Genomic DNA, 20,618 nt, shown 5'->3' with positions numbered 1-20,618 from the left:
TATCAAGCACCCACGTCCACCACATACTACACAGTCAGTAAAGGCTATTTGAACTGGTTTCATGAGGCACATTAAGGCAAAGCATGATACCAAACTGTTATGATAAACCATCCCTACTTGGCTGATCATTAGTTAGTGAGGTTGTGCACAGTAGATCACCATGTACTTTTGGCATACCCAGAAGTGCCACTTCCCCCTAAATGCTCTAAGGTACAACTGGCATAGGTGCCTCTCAATTATCTTAAACAAAAAGTGAGGGAATATATCCATAAAACTGCTCAGTTTTTTTCCCTAATTGAGTTCAGATATTGAAGGTATACCAAAACGGTCAAGATATGACTACATTAAGGAATTTAAATAAAATCGTAAACACTTACAAATTCCTACAGAATAAATAAGGGTAATAGCTAACATTATGTATAATGTGCAAAGCACTTTATGTTTCCATTTAATCCTTGTAAGACCTCTTTTAAGTATAGGAGCTAGCATTTCCGTTTTACTAATGGGAAAGCTGAGACGTGGAGAAGCTGAGTAATTTACTGAAGCTTAGAGCTTATAAGAGGTAGGAATAGAATTTAAATCCAAATATGGTGACTCCACAGCTCACCATTTACCTACTACCCAATTGACTCAAAAAAAAAAAAAAATAGAGAGAAAAATGAACATCTCTCCCAAGCAGAAAGAGGGATATCAGGAATACTATGAAAGAGATGGCACTTTAACTGGATTCTGATTATAAGTTAGACTCAGATATAGAAATAAAGAATATTTCAGCACTCTGGGAGGCCAAGGTGGGCAGATTGTTTAAGCTCAGGAGTTTGAGACCAGCCTGAGCAAGAGTGAGACCCCGTCTCTACTTAAAAAAATAGAAAGAAATTAGCTGAATAGCTAAAAATATACATAGAAAAAATTAGCCGGGCATGGTGGCACATGCCTATAGTCCCAGCTACTTGGGAGGCTGAGGCAGGAGGATCGTTTGAGGCCAGGAGTTTGAGGTTGCTGTAAGGTAGGCTGACGCCACAGCACTCTAGCCCAGGCAACAGAGTGAGGCTATCTCAAAAAAAAAAAAAAAGAAAGAAAGAAAGAATATTTAAGGCCAAAAGAAGGAAAAAAGGGTTCTGTGAGCAAGTCAAAAGGCACAAAAGTAGAAAAATATGGGATAAAAACAAAGATACCTTTAGTTCAGTTCAGCTAGAACATAAATATGTGAGGGTATAACTTCAGGAAATAGTCGATAGAGTCTAAATTTTGATGTCAGCATGGTTCCAAATTAATGAGGCTGAGGTGGGGACAGGGGGCATATGATTACCATATGCCCAAAACTAAAGTGGAGATTTTTCCTCAAATTTACCCTTTAGAAAAGAGAAGAATCACTATGTATTCAAACCTTTAACAGCAGTCCCCAACTTTTTTGGCACCAGGGACCGGTTTCATGGAAGACAATTTTCCCACGATGGAGGGGTGGGAGTCAGGGGCGGAGCTCAGGTGGTGATGCGTGGCCCATTTCCTAACAGGTTACGGAACGGTAGTGGGTTGAGGCCCAGGGGTTGGGGACCACAGCTTTGACATACTCTCATAATACAGGGCTCTCATTGTCTTTTATTTTGAAAAACCAACAAAATGTTAATGAAATCAGGTATGACAGGTGAGAACGAATGTGCCCGCGAGGACCTTAAATAGTGTGGTTAGAAATCTGACAGGATTTTTTTTTTTTAAGCCAAGAAATTAAACATAGATTTGGTCCTTACACTTGGGAATATGACTTTACTATTTCAAGTACTGTATGTCATTGTACACAATTTGTTTAAAGATCACTTTAAGAAGTTAATACAGGCCGGGCGCGGTGGCTCACGCCTGTAATCCTAGCACTCTGGGAGGCTGAGGTGGGTGGATCGCTCGAGGTCAGGAGTTCGAGACTAGCCTGAGCAAGAGTGAGACCCCGTCTCTACTAAAAATAAAAATAAATTATATGGCCAACTAAAAATATATATACCAAAAATTAGCCGGGCATGGTGGCGCATGTCTGTAGTCCCAGCTATTTGGGAGGCTGAGGCAGTAGGATCGCTTAAGCCCAGGAGTTTGAGGTTGCTGTGAGCTAGGCTGTCGCCATGGCACTCACTCTAGCCCGGGCAACAGAGTGAGACTCTGTCTCAAAAAAAAAAGAAGTTAATACAAAGGTTACGTGAATGTAAACCTGTAAGACAAATGGAAAAAAAAAACCCAGCTATCCTAATAGTATTCAAACAAGTGTTTGTCAGTGTAATTTTTACCTCAAGACACAACTTAGAGGGAAAGTGTTATGTTATGCCAGAAACCTGCAAGAGCATTTACAATATAGCTACAATGAAATTAAAGACGTTGTCTAACACGTGAAGAGTTTGGGAACAAGGAGCAATATTTCTGAATTTATTTATGTAATATGCACTCTTATTTAGGTGTTTAACAAGTTAGGTAACTGTGGATACTTCATTCATATTTCTTAAAGTTTAAATATTAAAATATATTCAACTTGGTCAAAATGTTTTCTGTTTTTTTTATTTCCTCTTTCTCAGTGGGAAAATGAAGAAATTGTCTTACATTCAGAGTTGCCTTCTAGTTGTCTACATGTGATATATCTTAGTTGCTGAAAATAAATTTTATGTAATTCAATAGCCATTCGTTCCTACTTTTTTTAAAGTTAAAATATGAGCACATTAAGAAAGAAGTAAGGAATAAATATAAGAAGAGCAAAAATATTATTTGCAGATTATCACCTAACAAAATCTAAGATGTTCATTAAGGTGGCCGGGTATATAATAGATATACCAGTAAAATAGCTTTATACTAGCGGTAACCAATTAGTTGTGTGGCTATGCCAGGACATATCTAAGAAGATATTGGTTGCAACATTATGCTAAATAGCAAAGTAAACAACCAAAATGTTTATCATTAGGAGGTTGATTCCATTGATAGATGAAATGAAATTTGCATGCTGTAGAACACTATTTATAGGATGGGGAAAAAAGGGAAAATATACCTATATGTAAACGACCACTTATACATAGAAAAAGTCCATGAAGGTGATACACCAAACCACTAATAGTGGTTGCCTCTGGAGAATGGGATTGATAAGGAGTATTCTCATTTAAATTTGTAATCTTATATATTGGTTAAAATTTTTATTACAAACAGGTGTTTTTGTAGTAAAAAAATTTAAATTAGTTACAGGTATTAGAGAGTTTTGAAAGTTAGCTATAAAGTTCAGATTTTGTTGAGCAGAAGGGGACATTAATTTAGGGGTGACACTCATGTTTTGTTTGCTTGACTTATTACAAAATTTAGTATTTGGATATAATTATGTGCCATGCTTTGCCCCACTTTGAGTCAAAAGACAGTGTCCTTGTTTTCAAAAGGGGGAAACTTCCTTTTTGTAATAAAATGATCAATCAGAGATATTACAGCTAGTAAATGGTAAAGCTAAAATTTGAAACTACCTCCTGATTCCAAATCCAATGCTTTTCTCAATATTTTGTAGCTATGATTAGAGCTGTTCTTCAAGCACATTAATTATACAGTTGATAAATTAGGGTAAGGGAAAGAGATAAAAGGAAGAGACCAGATTTGTCTACTCTATTAATAGGCACCAAAGTGAGATCTGGTGCCAAGAAGTAGGGAAAGAGGGGTGAGAGGTAATGAACTGTCTGGCTCTGTTATCTACTGACTTTGTAAGGACCTCACCTTGGGTTTGGAGTAAGGAAGTTATTGGATTAAGAACCAGTGGTGACTCAGTTTTGAAACATTGGTTAATTGTTGTTGGTGTCATCACAAGTAAAGAACATCAGAGGAAAAACAGATATGTGTGAGAGGAATTGATGAATTTGAGTTTGTGCATGTCTTTATTACTAAAAGCATCATTTACAGGCACTAAAGGCTCTAAGTAAACATACTTACTTAGAAACATGCTATGAATGATTTGAAATAAAGCTGGATTATTATATTTTATTCTTAGCAGCAAGGAATACCGCAGACAGCCCCTCCTCAACAGACAGTACAGTATTCACTTCCACAGACATCAACCCCCAGTGAGGCCACTACTGCACAGCCAGTGAGTCAGCCTCAAGCTCCACAGGTCTTGCCTCAAGTTTCAGCTGGAAAACAGGTAAACTCTTAATTTCTGAAAGGATGCTAAAAGGGATCTCCGTGTTTCTTGTCTTCTACCTTGTCTTCAGTAGTTGAAGTTGGTTGCTTTTTACTGGAAAAATGCAGTGAAAACCACTCTGTTTGCACATACGTATTGTTCAGTGTAAATGGATACATTACTGACAGCAATGACAACCCAGAAATATTTCACTTTTAGTATTAGTCTAAAATAGATTTGACAAATACTACAACTAATGGGTTAAATAAAAAGGTGCTTTGGTAACTGAACCTATGACATTCTTTAGAATTGTGTTGGCCATGTCTGATATTCTAGGTTTGCAACTATGCTTTATTTTCATGTAGATTTCTGCACCATTTCCTTCCTCATTACCTGTTGACAGTAAATCATGAAAACACCTTATATGTAATGGTGGTTTCTTTTTTAAGTAGTCCTCCTTCTAATCACGTGAAAAGTACGCTGTCTCTAGATACAGGTTCACAAATAAACAACAACAAAAAAGAAGTAGTACAGTAGAGGCATACCTGTGGAAAGTCTGCTCTTCTGAATGACCTTTCTTCAGCTTTATCTGTGGGCATTGTTGTGCATGCGTTTGTACAATATTGCTGTAATATTTGTGATACTGTAATATTTCATCACATCAGAGGTGCTAGCAACTGTAAAATGTACCATTAATTTATGTAGCACTAAGTACTGACACATCATCAATTGTAAGATCCTGGTTTCTCAAATGTTAAAATGATCAGGTAGTGGAGAATAGGGGTGATTGCATCTTAGAATCAGGGAAATATATTAATTATACCTACTTTTATATAGAGCTGTGTTAGACTTAACTGTAAAAGTGATATGAAATCTAATCCACTAGGAAGGAATTACTTTGAATTTCAGTAACTACTGTAATAGCAGTCACAAATTTAGTCACAGCATTTTGGTACATGAAATATATCCCAATAAAATTGTTTTTTTAAAAAAACCTAGCCTATGGAAGGGTTTATTGCTAAATGCTGAAGAATTAGCAAAGTTTTGTACAGCAGAAGGTTTGGAACAGTAGCAGTCTATTTAGCCTCTTTGTCTCCTGCTACCCTTTTCATAGTTTTATGTAGCATATTAACTTTCACTAATGTATGCAGGGTTTTGTTGGGGTTTTCCCCCACCCCCATCTTTTCAGCTAATACGTAAGTCTTGCTTTTGGCAATCTTGCTTTTTTTTTTTTTTTTTTAAAGCCTGTCTGTTTTGTTTTTCTTTACCTTCCCAGCTTCCAGTTTCCCAGCCAGTGCCACCTATCCAAGGCGAACCTCAGATCCCAGTTGCGACACAGCCCTCAGTTGTTCCAGTCCACTCTGGTGCTCATTTTCTCCCAGTGGGACAGCCACTCCCTACTTCTTTACTCCCTCAGTACCCTGTCTCTCAAATTCCCATATCGACTCCTCATGTGTCTACAGCTCAGACAGGTTTCTCATCAATTCCCATCACAATGGCAGCTGGCATTAATCAGCCTCTGCTCACCATGGCTTCATCTGCTACAGCAGCTGCGATCCCAGGGGGATCAACTGTGGTTCCTAGTCAGCTTCCAACCCTTCTGCAGCCTGGGACTCAGATGCCAAGTCAGGTTCACCCACAGCTTCTACAACCAGCAGTTCAGTCCATGGGAATACCAGCTAACCTTGGACAAGCTGTTGAGGTTCCACTTCCCTCTGGAGATGTTCTATACCAGGTATTGTGTTAGCTAGCAAAAAAGGAGGGCACCAGAGGGTTTGATTCTAGTAGACCATCAAGAACTTGAAAATCTAATAGTTGAGTATCAGAATAACTAGCAATAACAAAAGTTGCTGATCTCAACTAGACAAGCTAAAATAGTAAATTTGCGGAAAAGGATAGGATGATGATGTCTGATGACATTCTTTATCCAGTTTTCCCAGCACACCTCTTTCAAGAAAAAATTCCTTCTCAATATTCAGTGTAAACTGATCGAATGCAAGATGTGGTTAATAGAGTACATTGTGCTATGTTGGGTTTTGTTTTGTTTGAGACAGGGTTTCCCTGTCGTTCAGGTTTGAGTACATTGGCATCATCATAGCATACTGTGGCCTCCAACTCCTGGGCTCAAGCAATCCTCCTGCCTCAGCCTCCCAAGTAGCTGGGACTGCAGGTGCAAGCCACCATACCCAGCTAAAAAATTATTTATTTATTTATTTGGGTAGAGATGGGGTCTCATTATTGCCAGGGTGGTCTTGAATTTCTGGCTTCAAGCTGTCCTCCAGCCTTGGCCTCCCAAAGTGCTAGAATTATAGGCATGAGCCACTGTGCCCAGCTTAAGCTCCCTTTTTTTTTTTTTTTTTTTTTTTTTTTTTTTTTTATGTATAGGTAGAGTAAATAGAATAGCCAAGACAGAATCAAAAAGCTTCGGGGTTTAGACTTAGGAGATTAGCATTCCATGATATGACTGCAATAACTGATACATGAAAGTTTTTGTATTTTTCCATTTAACATTAGCTAGAAAGGAATTAAGTCTTTTCCTCATATTTAAACAATCTCCAGGAGGAGAAAAACCAACAATCTAAAGTATGATTGCAGAATCCTGTCCCCTAAATTGGAATTAGTCTACTATTTCATTTCAAAATTCAAGAATGGTCTTTAAATGTCCTTTAGATTATTAGAAAGAGATTGGCTACTATTCTTCTTTGCTGTGTGCTTTTTTGTTTGTTTTTTGTGGGTTTTTTTGTTTTGTTTTGTGTGTCTTGCTGTGTTGCTAATTTGATGACCCAACCTGCACTAACTCACCTTCCTCATTTCTGTCACAGGGCTTCCCACCTCGACTGCCACCACAATACCCAGGAGACTCAAATATTGCTCCCTCTTCCAGCGTGGCTTCTGTTTGCATCCATTCTACAGTTCTGTCCCCTCCCATGCCGACAGAAGCATTGGCTGCACCTGCTTACTTTCCTGCAGTGGTGCAGCCTTATGTGGAATCAAATCTTTTGGTTCCTGTGGGTGGTATAGGAGGACAGGTTCAAGTGTCCCAGCCAGCAATGAGTTTAGCACAACAAGCCCCCACTACATCCTCCCAGCAAGCAGTTCTGGAGGTAAATGGAATTACTGCATGTTTATATGTAAAACATATACATATATATATAATGGGATAGAAATGACAAAGAAGAAACATAGGCTCCCCTGGTTTAGAGCTCATTTGGAGACTATGTCAAACTGACTTCTGAATGACTTTTTTTTTACAGCAGAATGAAATGCCAATGTGGGGGCCTTGTTGCCACTGGCTGTTCTGTTGGGAAGTGAGTGTGCCTTGGAGAAGGTTAACCCTATTAGCACTTCACTTCTCTAGCTAGTACTTTAGCCATTATTCTTGTCCTTTCACAAACCTTGCCATTGGCAATCAAAAGAGTATCTTATCCTGCTGTGCTCACAGCAATCATTTTTGCCCTGCTAGGAGAAAGATCTTAATTCATCTTTGCACTTTGCTCTGCCTGCCCTGTTGCACACTTCTGGTAAAATGCTGGCTATATGGCAAATTGTAGTTTCACACTGCCTTAGCAGATATGTTGGCTGACCTCACACCATGCAGTCTATACCAGAGACTAGCTTTAGAAATTTTCTTTGGAATTTTAAGACCACTGTCTTTAGATGCTGAACTACTAGTAAATATAGTGCTTGTAGGGCTTAGGGGAGGGATAAGGGGAAAAAAGTAGCGTATTAGAGATGCTGAATGATAAATAAAATGTTATTGCCAAGATTTGAACAACGCTTTCCATCCGCAGAGTACTCAGCGAGTCTCTCAGGTTGCTTCTCCTGAGCCAATTCCAGCAGCACAGCCACACCCCACCCAGCCTACCACTTTGGTTTCCTCTATAGACAGGTATGTAAAACGAAAATTCTTCCTTGACTGATAGGTAGGATAGTATGAAACTTCAAGATATCAGACCTTTAAATCTCATGTTGTAAACTGAATTTTTTTTCCCCATAGTGCACATTCAGATGTTGCTTCAGGTATGAGTGATGGCAATGAGAATGTCCCATCTTCCGGTGGAAGGCATGAAGGAAGAACTACAAAACGTCATTATCGAAAATCTGTAAGAAGTCGCTCTCGACATGAAAAGACTTCACGCCCAAAATTAAGAATTTTGAATGTAAGTGTTGCTAATTTGTGGGCTCCATATTGTTAAAGGAATTTGGTATTTTAGAGGTTATCGAATCCAAACCACTCTCTTCATAAAACAAGGATAACCTTATCTTTGTGCAATACATAATTTATATAGTACTCTTCTCATTTCATTCTCACAATCCCTTTGAATTGAATATCACATTTTTTAGATAGAAAAAAACTGAAAATATAGCTCATAAAGCTACAGTAGGGCCAGCAGTTAGTTATTTAAATAATTCTGAAGGCTCAGGTGAATTGGTGAACATTTAGGATCTTCTAATTACCCAAATGATATTTATTCTTAAATTCCATATCTCTATGGTAAGGCACTGTTTACTTATTAGAAGAAGAATACAGAGTTTTAGTAAGTAGCTCAAAGACTGCTATCTTCTCAAAGATTTTGTTACTACTAGTTTAAGAGATAAAGTACTAGAGCTCCAAGGAACAATAATAAACACTATGCTTCCTCAGACTTAAATTCGAGTGGCAATCTACATGTCTGTTTCAAATTTGGTAATAAAGCTGAATATGATCTGAGATGAAGTAACTTTTCTTTTTTCTTTTTAGGTTTCAAATAAAGGGGACCGAGTAGTAGAATGTCAGTTAGAGACTCATAATCGGAAAATGGTAACATTCAAATTTGACCTAGATGGTGACAACCCTGAGGAGATAGCAACAATTATGGTATGTCTGCGTTTAGAGTTCCCAATTTTTCCATAGTACTTGATCTTAATATCCATTGCCCTATGCAAATATGCAATATTTTGTAATCTATGTTTATTTTAACAGTTACGCATTTATTTCAGTGTGAATATAACTAGCACACCCAACCTGTGATTTAGAGATGTTTTTGTCTAGGATATGTCTAAGTTGGTATTGAAGTTCTTAAAAAGGGAAGAGCTAATTTGAAAACCAACTAAATAATAATACAGGCAGTATGCAGATAGGGCAGAAATCATGAAAGTGATAGTTGAATGACTTACAACTTGAGAAATGTCACACTAATCAGACTGACGTCATATTTCTTTTACAGGTGAACAATGACTTTATTCTAGCAATAGAGAGAGAGTCATTTGTGGATCAAGTGCGGGAAATTATTGAAAAAGCTGATGAAATGCTCAGTGAGGATGTCAATGTAGAACCAGAGGGTGACCAGGGATTGGAGAGTCTACAGGGAAAGGATGACTATGGCTTTTCAGGTTCTCAAGTAGGTCCACCATTCCTATAGTGAAACTTTGTTTTATTAAAATATTTCCACAGTGCTAAGTTTGCTATGATATCACATTACACCTATGACTGAGAACAAACATTTATGTTCTTTTCACATGGGGCGATTTGCTTTTCCTGATCATTGTGATTGCATTTGAGAATGAATTATCACTTGTTTATTGTAGAAATTGGAAGGAGAGTTCAAACAACCAATTCCTGCATCTTCTATGCCACAGCAAATAGGTGAATTTCTTTCCTTTTCTTCTTTGTTTTTACCTTTGACTTAAGTTGTATGTGCCAATAATGAACTCTTGAAGCTTTTGTTGGTAACAATATAAATAATAATTATGCAGTTAAGTGGGTTGTTTCCTTTTGACTAGGCATTCCTACCAGTTCTTTAACTCAAGTTGTTCATTCTGCTGGAAGACGGTTTATAGTAAGTCCTGTGCCAGAAAGTCGATTACGAGAATCAAAACTTTTCACCAGTGAAATATCAGATACAGGTAAAGAATTGATTCTACCACGTTCTTATGTAAATCCTACAGCATCTCTGCTATGTTGAAAGCTTGATCATCAAACAGTATTTCATGATAACACAGATAATAAAAAAGAATGGGCAGGGCGCGGTGGCTCACGCCTATAATCCTAGCACTCCAGGAGGCCTAGGCAGGTGGATTGTTTGAGCTCAGGAGTTCGAGACCAGCCTGAGCAAGAGCGAGACCCCGTCTCTACTAAAAATAGAAAAGAAATTATATGGACAGCTAAAAACATATATATATAGAGAGAGAGAGAGAGAGAGAAAATTAGCCGGGCATGGTGGTACATACCTGTAGTCCCAGCTGCTCGGGAGGCTGAGGCAGGAGGATTGCATGAGCCCAGGAGTTTGAGGTTGCTGTGAGCTAGGCTGATGCCACGGCACTCTAGCCCGGGCAACAGAGTGAGACTGTGTCTCAAAAAAAAAAAAAAAAAAAGAATGAAAAGCTGAATAATGATGAATAGAGAGGATCAAGGAAAAAGAGCTGTCAGGGACAGCCATACTCAGTGGAACCTATGTAATAGATACTATATATAGTATATGTCTGTTTCTGCATTTACTACTGTTGTATATGCTTTAAGAGGGTACTCCATGTTTTGGAGGGTTTTTGTTTGATTTCAGAAATAGATATTCATACAGGCTGACTTAATTTGATCAAACTACTGTTTTAGTTTACTGTTTTAGACCTTAGAGCCTATCATTTCCTTGGGATAGATTGTAAACTTTAGTGGTACTTGGCATTGTTGGTAATCCACAAACAGGTTGTTAGGACAGTCTTTTGAATCCACCCTTTTAAAATGGGCTGATTCTTATATTTTTATCCTTTGCAGTTGCTGCCTCTACATCTCAGGGCCCTGGAATGAACTTGTCTCACTCTGCTTCATCCCTTAGTCTACAACAGGCCTTTTCTGAACTTAGACATGCCCAGATGACAGAAGGACCCAATACAGCACCTCCAAATTTTAGTCATACAGGACCAACATTTCCAGTAGTATCTCCTTTCTTAAGTAGCACTGCTGGTGTCCCAACTATAGCAGCAGCCTCATCTTCAGTATCAGTCCCTACAACAGGTAGCCCTGTAAATGACATATCCACATCGGTGACTGAGTCAGAGATTACAGTGCCCACTGAGAAAGGGATTGCTGGAGCTGCCACCAGCACAGGTCTCCCTGTACCACCAGTATCTGAATCACCAGCACTTTCCACTGTAGTTTCAAGTATCACAATACCTGCAGTTGTCTCAGTAACTACAACATCCCAGTCAGTTCAAGTCCCTATATCTGGGAGCATTATTTCTAATACAGGCACTTTTCCTTCAGTAACAGTTTCAACAACTTCAGCCTCTGCAGTGGGCAGTGCTGCTGCCCCCTGTGCTAAGTCTCCAGCTGTACTATCTCAGCAGGCAGCTGGCAGTACTACTGTGGTAGCCACATTGACATCAGTTTCTACCACGACTTCGTTCCCTAGTACAGCTTCACAGCCATCCCTTCAGCTTAGCAGCAGCACCTCTGCTCCTACTCTAGCTGAAACAGTGGTGGTTAGTGCACACTCACTAGATAAGGCATCTCATAGCAGTACAGCTGGATTGGCTTTGTCCCTCTCTGCACCATCTTCCTGTTCCTCCCAAGGAACAGGAGTATCTAGTTCTATTTCTCAGCCTGGTGGGGTGCATCCTTTGGTCTTCCCATCAGCTGTAGCTTCTACTCCTGTTCTTCCCCAAGCAGCAGGACCTACACCTTTATTACCCCAAGTACCTAGTATCCCACCCTTAGTCCAACCTGTTACCAATGTGCCTGCTGTACAGCAGACACTAATTCATAGTCAGCCTCAACCAGCTTTGCTTCCCAACCAGCCCCATACTCACTGTCCTGAGATAGATGCTGATACACAACCCAAAGCTCCTGGAATTGATGACATAAAAACTCTGGAGGAAAAGCTGCGGTCTCTCTTTAGTGAACACAGCTCATCTGGAGCTCAGCATGCCTCTGTCTCACTGGAGACATCATTAGTCGTAGAGACCACTGTCACACCAGGCATCCCAACCACTGCTGTTGCACCAAGCAAACTCACGACTTCCACCACTAGTATTTGCTTACCACCAACGAACTTGCCATTAGGAACAGGTGCTTTGTCAGGTATACCAGTGGTCTCACCTGGGCAAGTATCTACCCCAGCCACCACTACATCAGGAGTAAAACCTGGAACCGCTCCCTCAAAGCCTCCTTTAGTTAAGGCTCCGGTAAGATTCTTGTTATAAAATAATTAGATAAATGTGATCACTCTTTTTTCTCCCTAATAAGTACATTTTTCAACTCACTCTTATAAATTAGAAACATAGTTATAAAGGTACCTGGCTTATAGTATTTATTAAACAAATTGATGGCAATTTTGAGATATGTATATTGAACAGAAGCTTTTTTTTTTTAATGTGATGGGACTTGCAGGTTAATTATACTGCACCATTTCCTAAAAATGTATAATTATCAGGTAAAATACAGGCATTTATTCTGAATTGGTACAAACTGACGAAATCTCTATCACAAAAGGGAACTACATGCATCTGTCAGCAAAATATATGTACTAGTAGCTGTTCACAATCTTTGTTTCAATGAGAGTAAAGCAAATCTCCTGCTTTATTGTAGATTCCACAGATGTACAATTTGGGGTTTATAAAAAATCGGAGGCCGGGCGCAGTGGCTCACACCTGTAATCCAAGCCTTCTGGGAGGCCGAGGCGGGTGGATTGCTCAAGGTCAGGAGTTCAAGACCAGCCTGAGCGAGACCCCGTCTCTACTAAAAATAGAAATAAATTATCTGGACAACTAAAAATATATATAGAAAAAATTAGCCGGGCATGGTGGCGCATGCCTGTAGTCCCAGCTACTCGGGAGGCTGAGGCAGTAGGATCACTTGAGCCCAGGAGTTTGAGGTTGCTGTGAGCTAGGCTGATGCCACAGCACTCACTCTAGCCCGGACAAAAAAGTGAGACTCTGTCTCAAAAAAAAAAAAAAAATCGGACATTAGTGATGAAATTGATACAGAGGAGGAAGAAATAATCTACTCCTAGGACCAGAATAACTAGAATGTATTTTCTAATTGTGCTGTGGTGGATTTCCTTTACTCTGCCATCTTCAACCTCTCTAATCTTCTCCAAATAACAAAGCTGTATTATGTCTACTGTATTGTATGCTTCAGCCATTTTTCCGCATTGCCTTTGATGTGAGATTCTTTTTACAGTAGAGTAATAATACAAAATCTCTCAGAAAAAATAGAAATTGCTTGATATTAGATTTCTGATGTCTTTTGTTATCAGGCCTGCCCCTTGGTTACTCCTGAACAGCTACTGTTTTCTCAGAAAAATCTTATTTTTCTTAGCAAAAACTTGATAATACTATACCAAATAAGCAGCTCAAGATTAGCTGGACTGTGCCTCTTATGTGCATGTGTGTGTTCTCTGTATTTTCCCCGGGGAACAACCTTTTACTATATTTTGTTGTTCATTTTATGAGTATGTCACAGTAACCCGTATAATAATATCATTGGTTGTCACATTCTTTAAGACAGATGCAGAGTGTAACTTAGGCAATAAGCTTAACTAGATAACATTTTATTCTTATGTTTTTACATTCGTTCTTTAGTATGCAGTCTTTACTACAGTGCCTCATGGGCTTGAATTTCCCTTCATTGTCTGTAGGTGTTGCCTGTGGGTACTGAACTTCCACCAGGTACTTTATCCAGTGAGCAGCTGCCACCTTTTCCAGGACCTTCACTAACTCAGGTGCCCCAAGACTCGGCAGATTTCTTTCTGTGTTCCTACTTTCTTTCACAAATCTTGTTTAAAGTCTCCATTGCATGATCTTGGCTTCTGGCTCCTATTTGGCTTTGACCTAGTAACACCTTCCTTTGAAAACACTGTAGCTAATGAAATAGGCCCTACTTAAAGTAAAAAGCTTCACAGCTGTTTTGTTTGTAATGTTGCTTTAGATCATTTAGAAAACATTTAATATTAATATTTCTCATATCTTAGAAAGGAAATACCAAAATTGACATTTTGCCAGATCCATATGATGACATCTTTTATCATTCACACTTTTTAGAATAGTGAAATTGCATCTTAAATGTGAGGTTAAGTTCTAAGCCATTATGGAAGTAAAAAAATCATATATAATCAAAACTAACTTTGAAAGTTGCTTAGAAGAGAGAAGCACATTGATAACTGAAAAACTTTTTTCCGTGAGTCCAGTGCAACTAGTTTTTTCTTAAGTGTTTATCATTTCTTTCATTGACCACCTAATGAAATAATTAGCTTACGTATAGGTAGGTATAAGGGTAATGTTTAATGAAAAATATGTACTTTATCTTTTAATGTAAAAATCATCCAGCTCAGCAAGATGCTAACATTGTAAGATTAATCACAGAGGAACTGAGACCAGCAACTTGAACTTGAGATTCCCAGCTCATACCCAGTTCTGCTCACTGAATGCTATGGCGGTCAGAATTACCTGTAACATTACAATTATTATTACCCTTTCCCACCCTACCCCACCACCAACACATTTAGTTGAATTTCCTTAAGGAAAGTACTCACTGTAAATCCATCATGATCATGAAAAAACTTCTGACATAGGGCAAACTAGTAAATTTTGAAACTAAATTAGGAATTTATTTTGGAATCATATATAAGAAAAACATGGTACATTGCTTACTTGAAAAGCCTAATCTGAATTTAACCCAGTTCTTTTATCCCAATACAGTAAAACATTATTTAAGGAATTTAACCACAATAAAGTAATAACTCCAACAGAGAACCTACTCTGTCAGCCACCAAATTTTGATAAAAGTGCATGGTGAAAGTCTATAAATTGGGAGTTTAGTTTTAAAACTGTTTTCTCATTAAACATATGTCTTCAGATAAGTAAGGGAGTTTGAAATGTAGTAAGAAATAGCACATGAGACACAGGAGCGGGTAAGAGTAACTGGATAGTGCCCGAATATAGAGAGAGAGGCACAAGTGAAGGCCCTTAAGAGTTTGAGATTGCTGTGAGCAAGGTTGACACCACGGCACTCTAGCCCAGGCAACAGAGCAAGACTCTGTCTCCCAAAAAAAAAAAGAGTAGGTTGGTGGAAGCCAAGACAGGTACATACAGGATTAGAGACTGCGGCAAGGGCAGAAACTATGGCCTTGGACTGGATGGCAGTGAGGCCTGATTAACAGGATGGAATGCCCGAACCTCCTTGGCTGCCTTCTATAGGGTAGAAGTATTGTAAAACCAGTAGAAGAGAATAATATTATCCCCTGATAGTGAATATATTAATGCCATCTTTTATTCATAGAGACAGTAAAAAGGTATATACAACTGAGAAAGAAAACCTGGCGTGGTGGCCCATGCCTGTAATCCAGTACTTTGGGAGGCCGAGGCAGGAGGATCACTTGAGGCCAGGAGTTCAAGACTATCCTGAGCAAGAATGAGACCCCCATCTCTACAAAAAATAGAAAAATTAGCCAAGTGTGGTGGCATGCATCTGTAGTCCCAGCTTCTTGGGAGGCTGAGGCAGGAGAATCACTTGAGCGTAGGAGTTTGAGGTTGCAGTGAACTATGATGACACCACTGCACTCCAGCCCTAGGTGACAGAACAAGACCCTGTCTGGAAGAAAATAAAATAGGGAATATTGGATACAGTTACTCTTCCAATAGATTTTTTTTTTTTTTTTTTTTTTAAGACAGAGTCTCACTCTGTTGCCCGGGCTAGAGTGCCATGGCATCAGCCTAGCTCACAGCAACCTCAAACTCCTGGGCTTAAGCGATCCTACTGCCTCAGCCTCCCGAGTAGCTGGGACTACAGGCATGCGCCACCATGCCCGGCTAATTTTTTCTATATATATTTTTAGTTGTCCAGATAATTTCTTTCTATTTTTAGTAGAGACAGGGTCTCTCTCACTCTTGCTCAGGCTGGTCTCGAACTCCTGACCTCGAGCGATCCTCCCGCCTTGGCCTCCCAGAGTGCTAGGATTACAGGCGTGAGCCACCGCTCCCAACCCCAATAGATCTTTATACATTTTTCAGAGATACATTTTTAAAGAGGACAGGCCAGGTACAGTGGCTCATGCCTGTAATCCCAGCACTTTAGAAGGCCAAGGTGGGAGGATTGCTTGAGCCCAGGAGTTTGATTCTAGCATGTGCAACATGACAAGACCTTGTTTCTACAAAAAATTTAAAAATTAGCCAGATTTGGTGGCACACACCTGTAGTCCCAGGTACTCAGGAAACTAAGGCAGGAGGATCACTTGAGTCCAGGCGTTGGAGGTTGTAGTGACCTGTGATGACACTGCTGCACTCTAGGCTAAACAACAGAGTAAGACCCTGTCTTAAAGAGAGAGAAAAATAAACAGCTTTTTTTTTATCACTCTGAGTAACACTGAACACAAAAGGTAAAAAAAAAAAAAAAGACTTTGAAATAGCAAAAACATGAATTACTCCAAGGCTTGAGAGACTGACATACAATTTTGAGAAACTGATAAAATCCTTAAAGCAATGTACTAAATTTTAGCGTAGTGAGTTTTATAATAATATATATATAAAGACAGATGTTATATTGTGCCAATCTAAAGCATAAAACAGTATTTCCTGTACAAATTGCCTATACAGTGGCTCTGAAATTGCCAACGAACTATATTTATACTGTGTTTGTTTTTGTTCAGTCCCAGCAACCTCTAGAAGATCTTGATGCTCAATTGAGAAGAACACTTAGTCCAGAGACTGTTACAGTGACATCCACAGTTGGTGTAAGTTTTGAAAATTTTGATTAAATCCCCTCCTAACCTTAATGTATTATATTCCTTGAACACAAACTGTAACCTACACCGTTTTTAATACCTTTAACACGTATTCAGAGTCCCTGCTTGTTCTAGCCAACAGAAACGAGACAGATTAATGAAAGATTAGCACTGACCCAGTAGTGGGAAAGATTTGATTTGAAAAACACTTTTCTAGTCTTAACATCTAATTAGATTATATTGCAGCTCAATTCTATGGGTTTTGTGTTTATACTTTGGAGGAGGCTAAACTTTATGAGGCAATGATGTTTTACTTAAAACTACATTTCTATAAATATCCCAGTTATACTCTTAAGTATCCTATGAAAAAAAGTAAGAAAGCAGTGAAGAGGGATAAGACTCTAAATTTCAAAAAAAAGATGCCTTTCTTTACATCAGTTTTATTTTTAGGGTGTAAAAAGAAAAAAGAACAAAACAAAATCCCTCAGACATAAGTTTCTTCACATATACTATCTTTCTGCCCTTTTACAAAGAACAGAGGAAAGGCAGCAAGGCAAAAGTTTAAGCATGACTGAAGCTAAAGATTTTGTGGTATTTATGTGTATGTGTTTTGCAGCCTGTGTCCATGGTGGCTCCAACAGCAGTTACAGAAGCAGGAGCACAGCCTCAGAAGGATGGTGAGAAGCATCCTTCTTTTATATTACTAATTCTAATCCTACCTATAATTGATTACGGAGGTTTACTGTTTTGAAAGACACATTCTTGAGAACATCAGTCTGTGTGAAACTATTATAAGGAACATTTTTGTGTATTTCATGACTAAGGAGCATTGATAGTAACATCTAAAGTATGAAATATTAGCAAATTTAATTAATCTATTGTATTGTTACTGGGGGAGTTATACAGCGGGTAATGATAGATTCTTAGCATCAGACCCTTTGTCATTAGCTGGGTCTTGCTATGAGAGATTAAGAAATTCAAGCATACTGTATTTATAAGTTAATTTACTGATAATCTTTTGGCTTTTGTGACACTGGATATATAGGGATAGAGATAAGCTTCTATATCCTGGACATACATTTGTGTGGAAATATAAATACAAGATTTCAATTAAAATCAGTAAACATTATTTTCAAAGCAATTACATTCTGAATTGGCTCTCTTGTTTTTAAAGAAGTCACTTGCAAATCAGTGGAACAGACTAGAAAGTCCAGAAATGGACAAATTAAAGGGGTATGTAAATTATCAGGATACCATGTTATCACCTTAAACATATCCAGTGAAAATGAATAAGTAAATAAATTAAAAGTTCACTACCAATAAAAAAAGAATGTAGAATATTAAAAAGGTGGCTATTCAAATCTATGAGAAAAAGATAGGATATTTCAAAAAATGGTTTGGAACAACTGGATAGCCATCTGACAAAAAGCAAAGGTGGATTCCTAGACTAGACCTAACTAAATTCCAAATAGATCAAAGATGAAAAACTACGTCATAAAATAGTACTATAAGAAAACATAAAAGTGATTTTTTTTCCAAATGTTCAGAGCAGGGTTAACAATTTGTTTTCTATAAAAGGCCAGACAGTAAGAATTGCAGGCTTTGCAGGCCATACAGTCTCTGTTGCAACTTACTCAAATCTGGTGTTATAGCCCAAAAGCCTGAAATGAACAATATATACATGAATGAATTTGGCTGTGTTCCAGTGAAATTTATTTACAAAAATAGGCAGTAGGCTGAATTTGGTCCACAGATCATAGTTTGCTCTTTCCTGATATATAGGGGAAGGTGTTACTAAGTTTAATATCCAACCCAGAGCAAACAGTAGTAGATGTAAAATTTTCTGCATGGAACAAAATTCACAAAAGTGCCATTGAGTGCAAAGATAAATGAAAAACTGGGGAAAATATATATATTTGGGGGGAGAGAGGTATATGTGTATTCCTATCACAATAGGACTGGTTTTGCCTAATATAAAGAGTTCCTTTATGTTATTCAACGTGGACCAAACGATAATCAAAAGTACTTAACTTCACTAATAATAACAGAAATGTAAAGTAAAACTACAGGTGATAGCATTTCTCACCTCTCATTGGTAAATTACTGGTTTAATAGCCACCAGTGACTAGGTACAGCCTCTGTGGGTTTCAGTTTATTAATGTCTGTTGAAGTTTTAAGTAGAAATGATTCAGCACTTCCATTCTTAGGTCTTTTTTTCCATAGATCCATCTATGAGAGAATATTTATTTGAACAGTTTTTAAATAGCAAGAAATTCTGAATAATTTAAATGCCCATCAGTAGAAGCTTGATTAAAATCTGGTACATTGAAAGATGCACATATGGCACATACAAACAGTACAATATTATGTAGCCATTAAAAAGAATGAGACCTTGCTATGGAATGATCTCTAAGATAATGTTATTACATGAAAACATCTAAATCAGTCAATGTTCTACTAGCTGTATAAAATAAAGAGAATATATGCCTATTACCGTATCTCTAGAAAGAAACTCAGTTGTCCCTGGGGAGGAGGACCTAGGTGGCTTTAAACTAGTTGCTCAAAACTACTTACCAGTGATTCTGAGAACTGTACTATCCTGTTAGAGGATTTGCCTGAGTGGTACATTTGAGAAGGTAAAATTACCTGGTTTTCATTTAAAAATGAATCTTTACTAGGTAAAATCTCATCCTTCCCTTTACTTACTCTTATCACTGAGGTGAAGAGTAACTGAGTTCTTAATGCCTGTTAACCCTTTTTATAGTATTTCTTAATATCATAGTTAAGGTGTGAAGCTGGTTTGCTTATACTTAACTTTTATCCCTTTGAACAATGCTGTATCATCTGTATGTGTGTGTACAAGGAAAGATAGAGGGTTAATGGTAAATTTTCAGACCTTGACAATTTTTAACAAACAGTAGTGTCTTTCCTAGTGAAGGTATCTGGTAGTAGAGCAAACAATAACTATTTCCCTGCCGGGCAAGGTGGCTCACGCCTGTAATCCTAGCACTCTGGGAGGCCGAGGTGGAAGGATTGCTCGAGGTCAGGAGTTCGAGACCAGCCTGAGCAAGAGCGAGACCCCATCTCTACTAAAAATAGAAAGAAATGATCTGGACAGCTAAAAATATATAGAAAAACTTAGCCAGGCATGGTGGTGCATGCCTGTAGTCTCAGCTACTCAGGAGGCTGAGGCAGAAGGATTGCTTGAGCCCAAGAGTTTGGGGTTGGCTGTGAGCTAGGCTGATGCCACGGCACTCTAGCCCAGGCAACAGAGCAAGACTCTGTCTCAAAAAAATAAAGATAAAAGTAAAAAAATAACTATTTCCCCTTGTTGGACAAAGCCTAGGAAATAAAGGAGGGGGGGAAGTTTTTTTGCCTCTAACAACTTTCCTCATATATAGTTTCATGTTGCTGTATTTCTGGCCAAAAGGAAAAGAAACTAACTAAAAGAGATGTTTATGTTTCCATTCCCCATGTATTTCAGTTTCTCAAGGCACAGAAGGTCCTGTCCTAGCAACTACTTCAGGAGCTGGTGTTTTTAAGATGGGGCGATTTCAGGTAAGATAATCACTTTTCTTTGCCTTGATTCCCTCTTTTGGTGGAGTTGTTTATATAATAACATTATTACCTACCTATTTGGGACATAACTGCCAAGCCAATGATATATTAATACTTCTTTTACATAGTACTTTATGGTTCTTTTATCATTTTTTCCCTCTTAAAAGTAACATATAATTTTAAAATATAGAATACTCAGAACAGTGGAGAAACAGATAGTTATGCTATCTACCCACCCACCTCCCAATATT

At 38.3% G+C, this 20,618-nt stretch overlaps 1 protein-coding gene across 8 annotated transcripts in view; it reads left to right on the top strand.

Moving 5' to 3' along the window:
* Nucleotides 1–20,618, top strand: part of WNK1 (WNK lysine deficient protein kinase 1) — a 159,050-nt gene that overhangs the window by 123,346 nt on the left and 15,086 nt on the right. For 2 of the 8 annotated variants that reach the window (XM_045554669.1, XM_045554673.1), the window contains 13 exons: nucleotides 3,989–4,138; nucleotides 6,940–7,221; nucleotides 7,909–8,006; nucleotides 8,115–8,277; nucleotides 8,859–8,975; nucleotides 9,325–9,498; nucleotides 9,686–9,743; nucleotides 9,881–10,003; nucleotides 10,866–12,274; nucleotides 13,729–13,812; nucleotides 16,735–16,818; nucleotides 17,426–17,486; nucleotides 20,294–20,367. In XM_045554669.1, the coding sequence (XP_045410625.1) occupies nucleotides 3,989–4,138; nucleotides 6,940–7,221; nucleotides 7,909–8,006; nucleotides 8,115–8,277; nucleotides 8,859–8,975; nucleotides 9,325–9,498; nucleotides 9,686–9,743; nucleotides 9,881–10,003; nucleotides 10,866–12,274; nucleotides 13,729–13,812; nucleotides 16,735–16,818; nucleotides 17,426–17,486; nucleotides 20,294–20,367 (2,877 nt within the window). Of the gene's footprint in view, nucleotides 1–3,988; nucleotides 4,139–5,393; nucleotides 5,853–6,939; nucleotides 7,222–7,908; nucleotides 8,007–8,114; nucleotides 8,278–8,858; nucleotides 8,976–9,324; nucleotides 9,499–9,685; nucleotides 9,744–9,880; nucleotides 10,004–10,865; nucleotides 12,275–13,728; nucleotides 13,813–16,734; nucleotides 16,819–17,425; nucleotides 17,487–20,293; nucleotides 20,368–20,618 lie in introns of all 8 variants that reach the window. The other 6 variants (XM_045554667.1, XM_045554666.1, XM_045554670.1 and 3 more) reach the window with 6 other exon arrangements.

The sequence above is a fragment of the Lemur catta genome, chromosome 6 (genome assembly GCF_020740605.2).
Source record: "Lemur catta isolate mLemCat1 chromosome 6, mLemCat1.pri, whole genome shotgun sequence".
Taxonomy (NCBI): Eukaryota; Metazoa; Chordata; class Mammalia; order Primates; family Lemuridae; genus Lemur; species Lemur catta.
The sequence above is the reverse complement of the archived record's forward strand: the minus strand, read 5'-3'. Positions and strand labels throughout refer to the sequence as shown.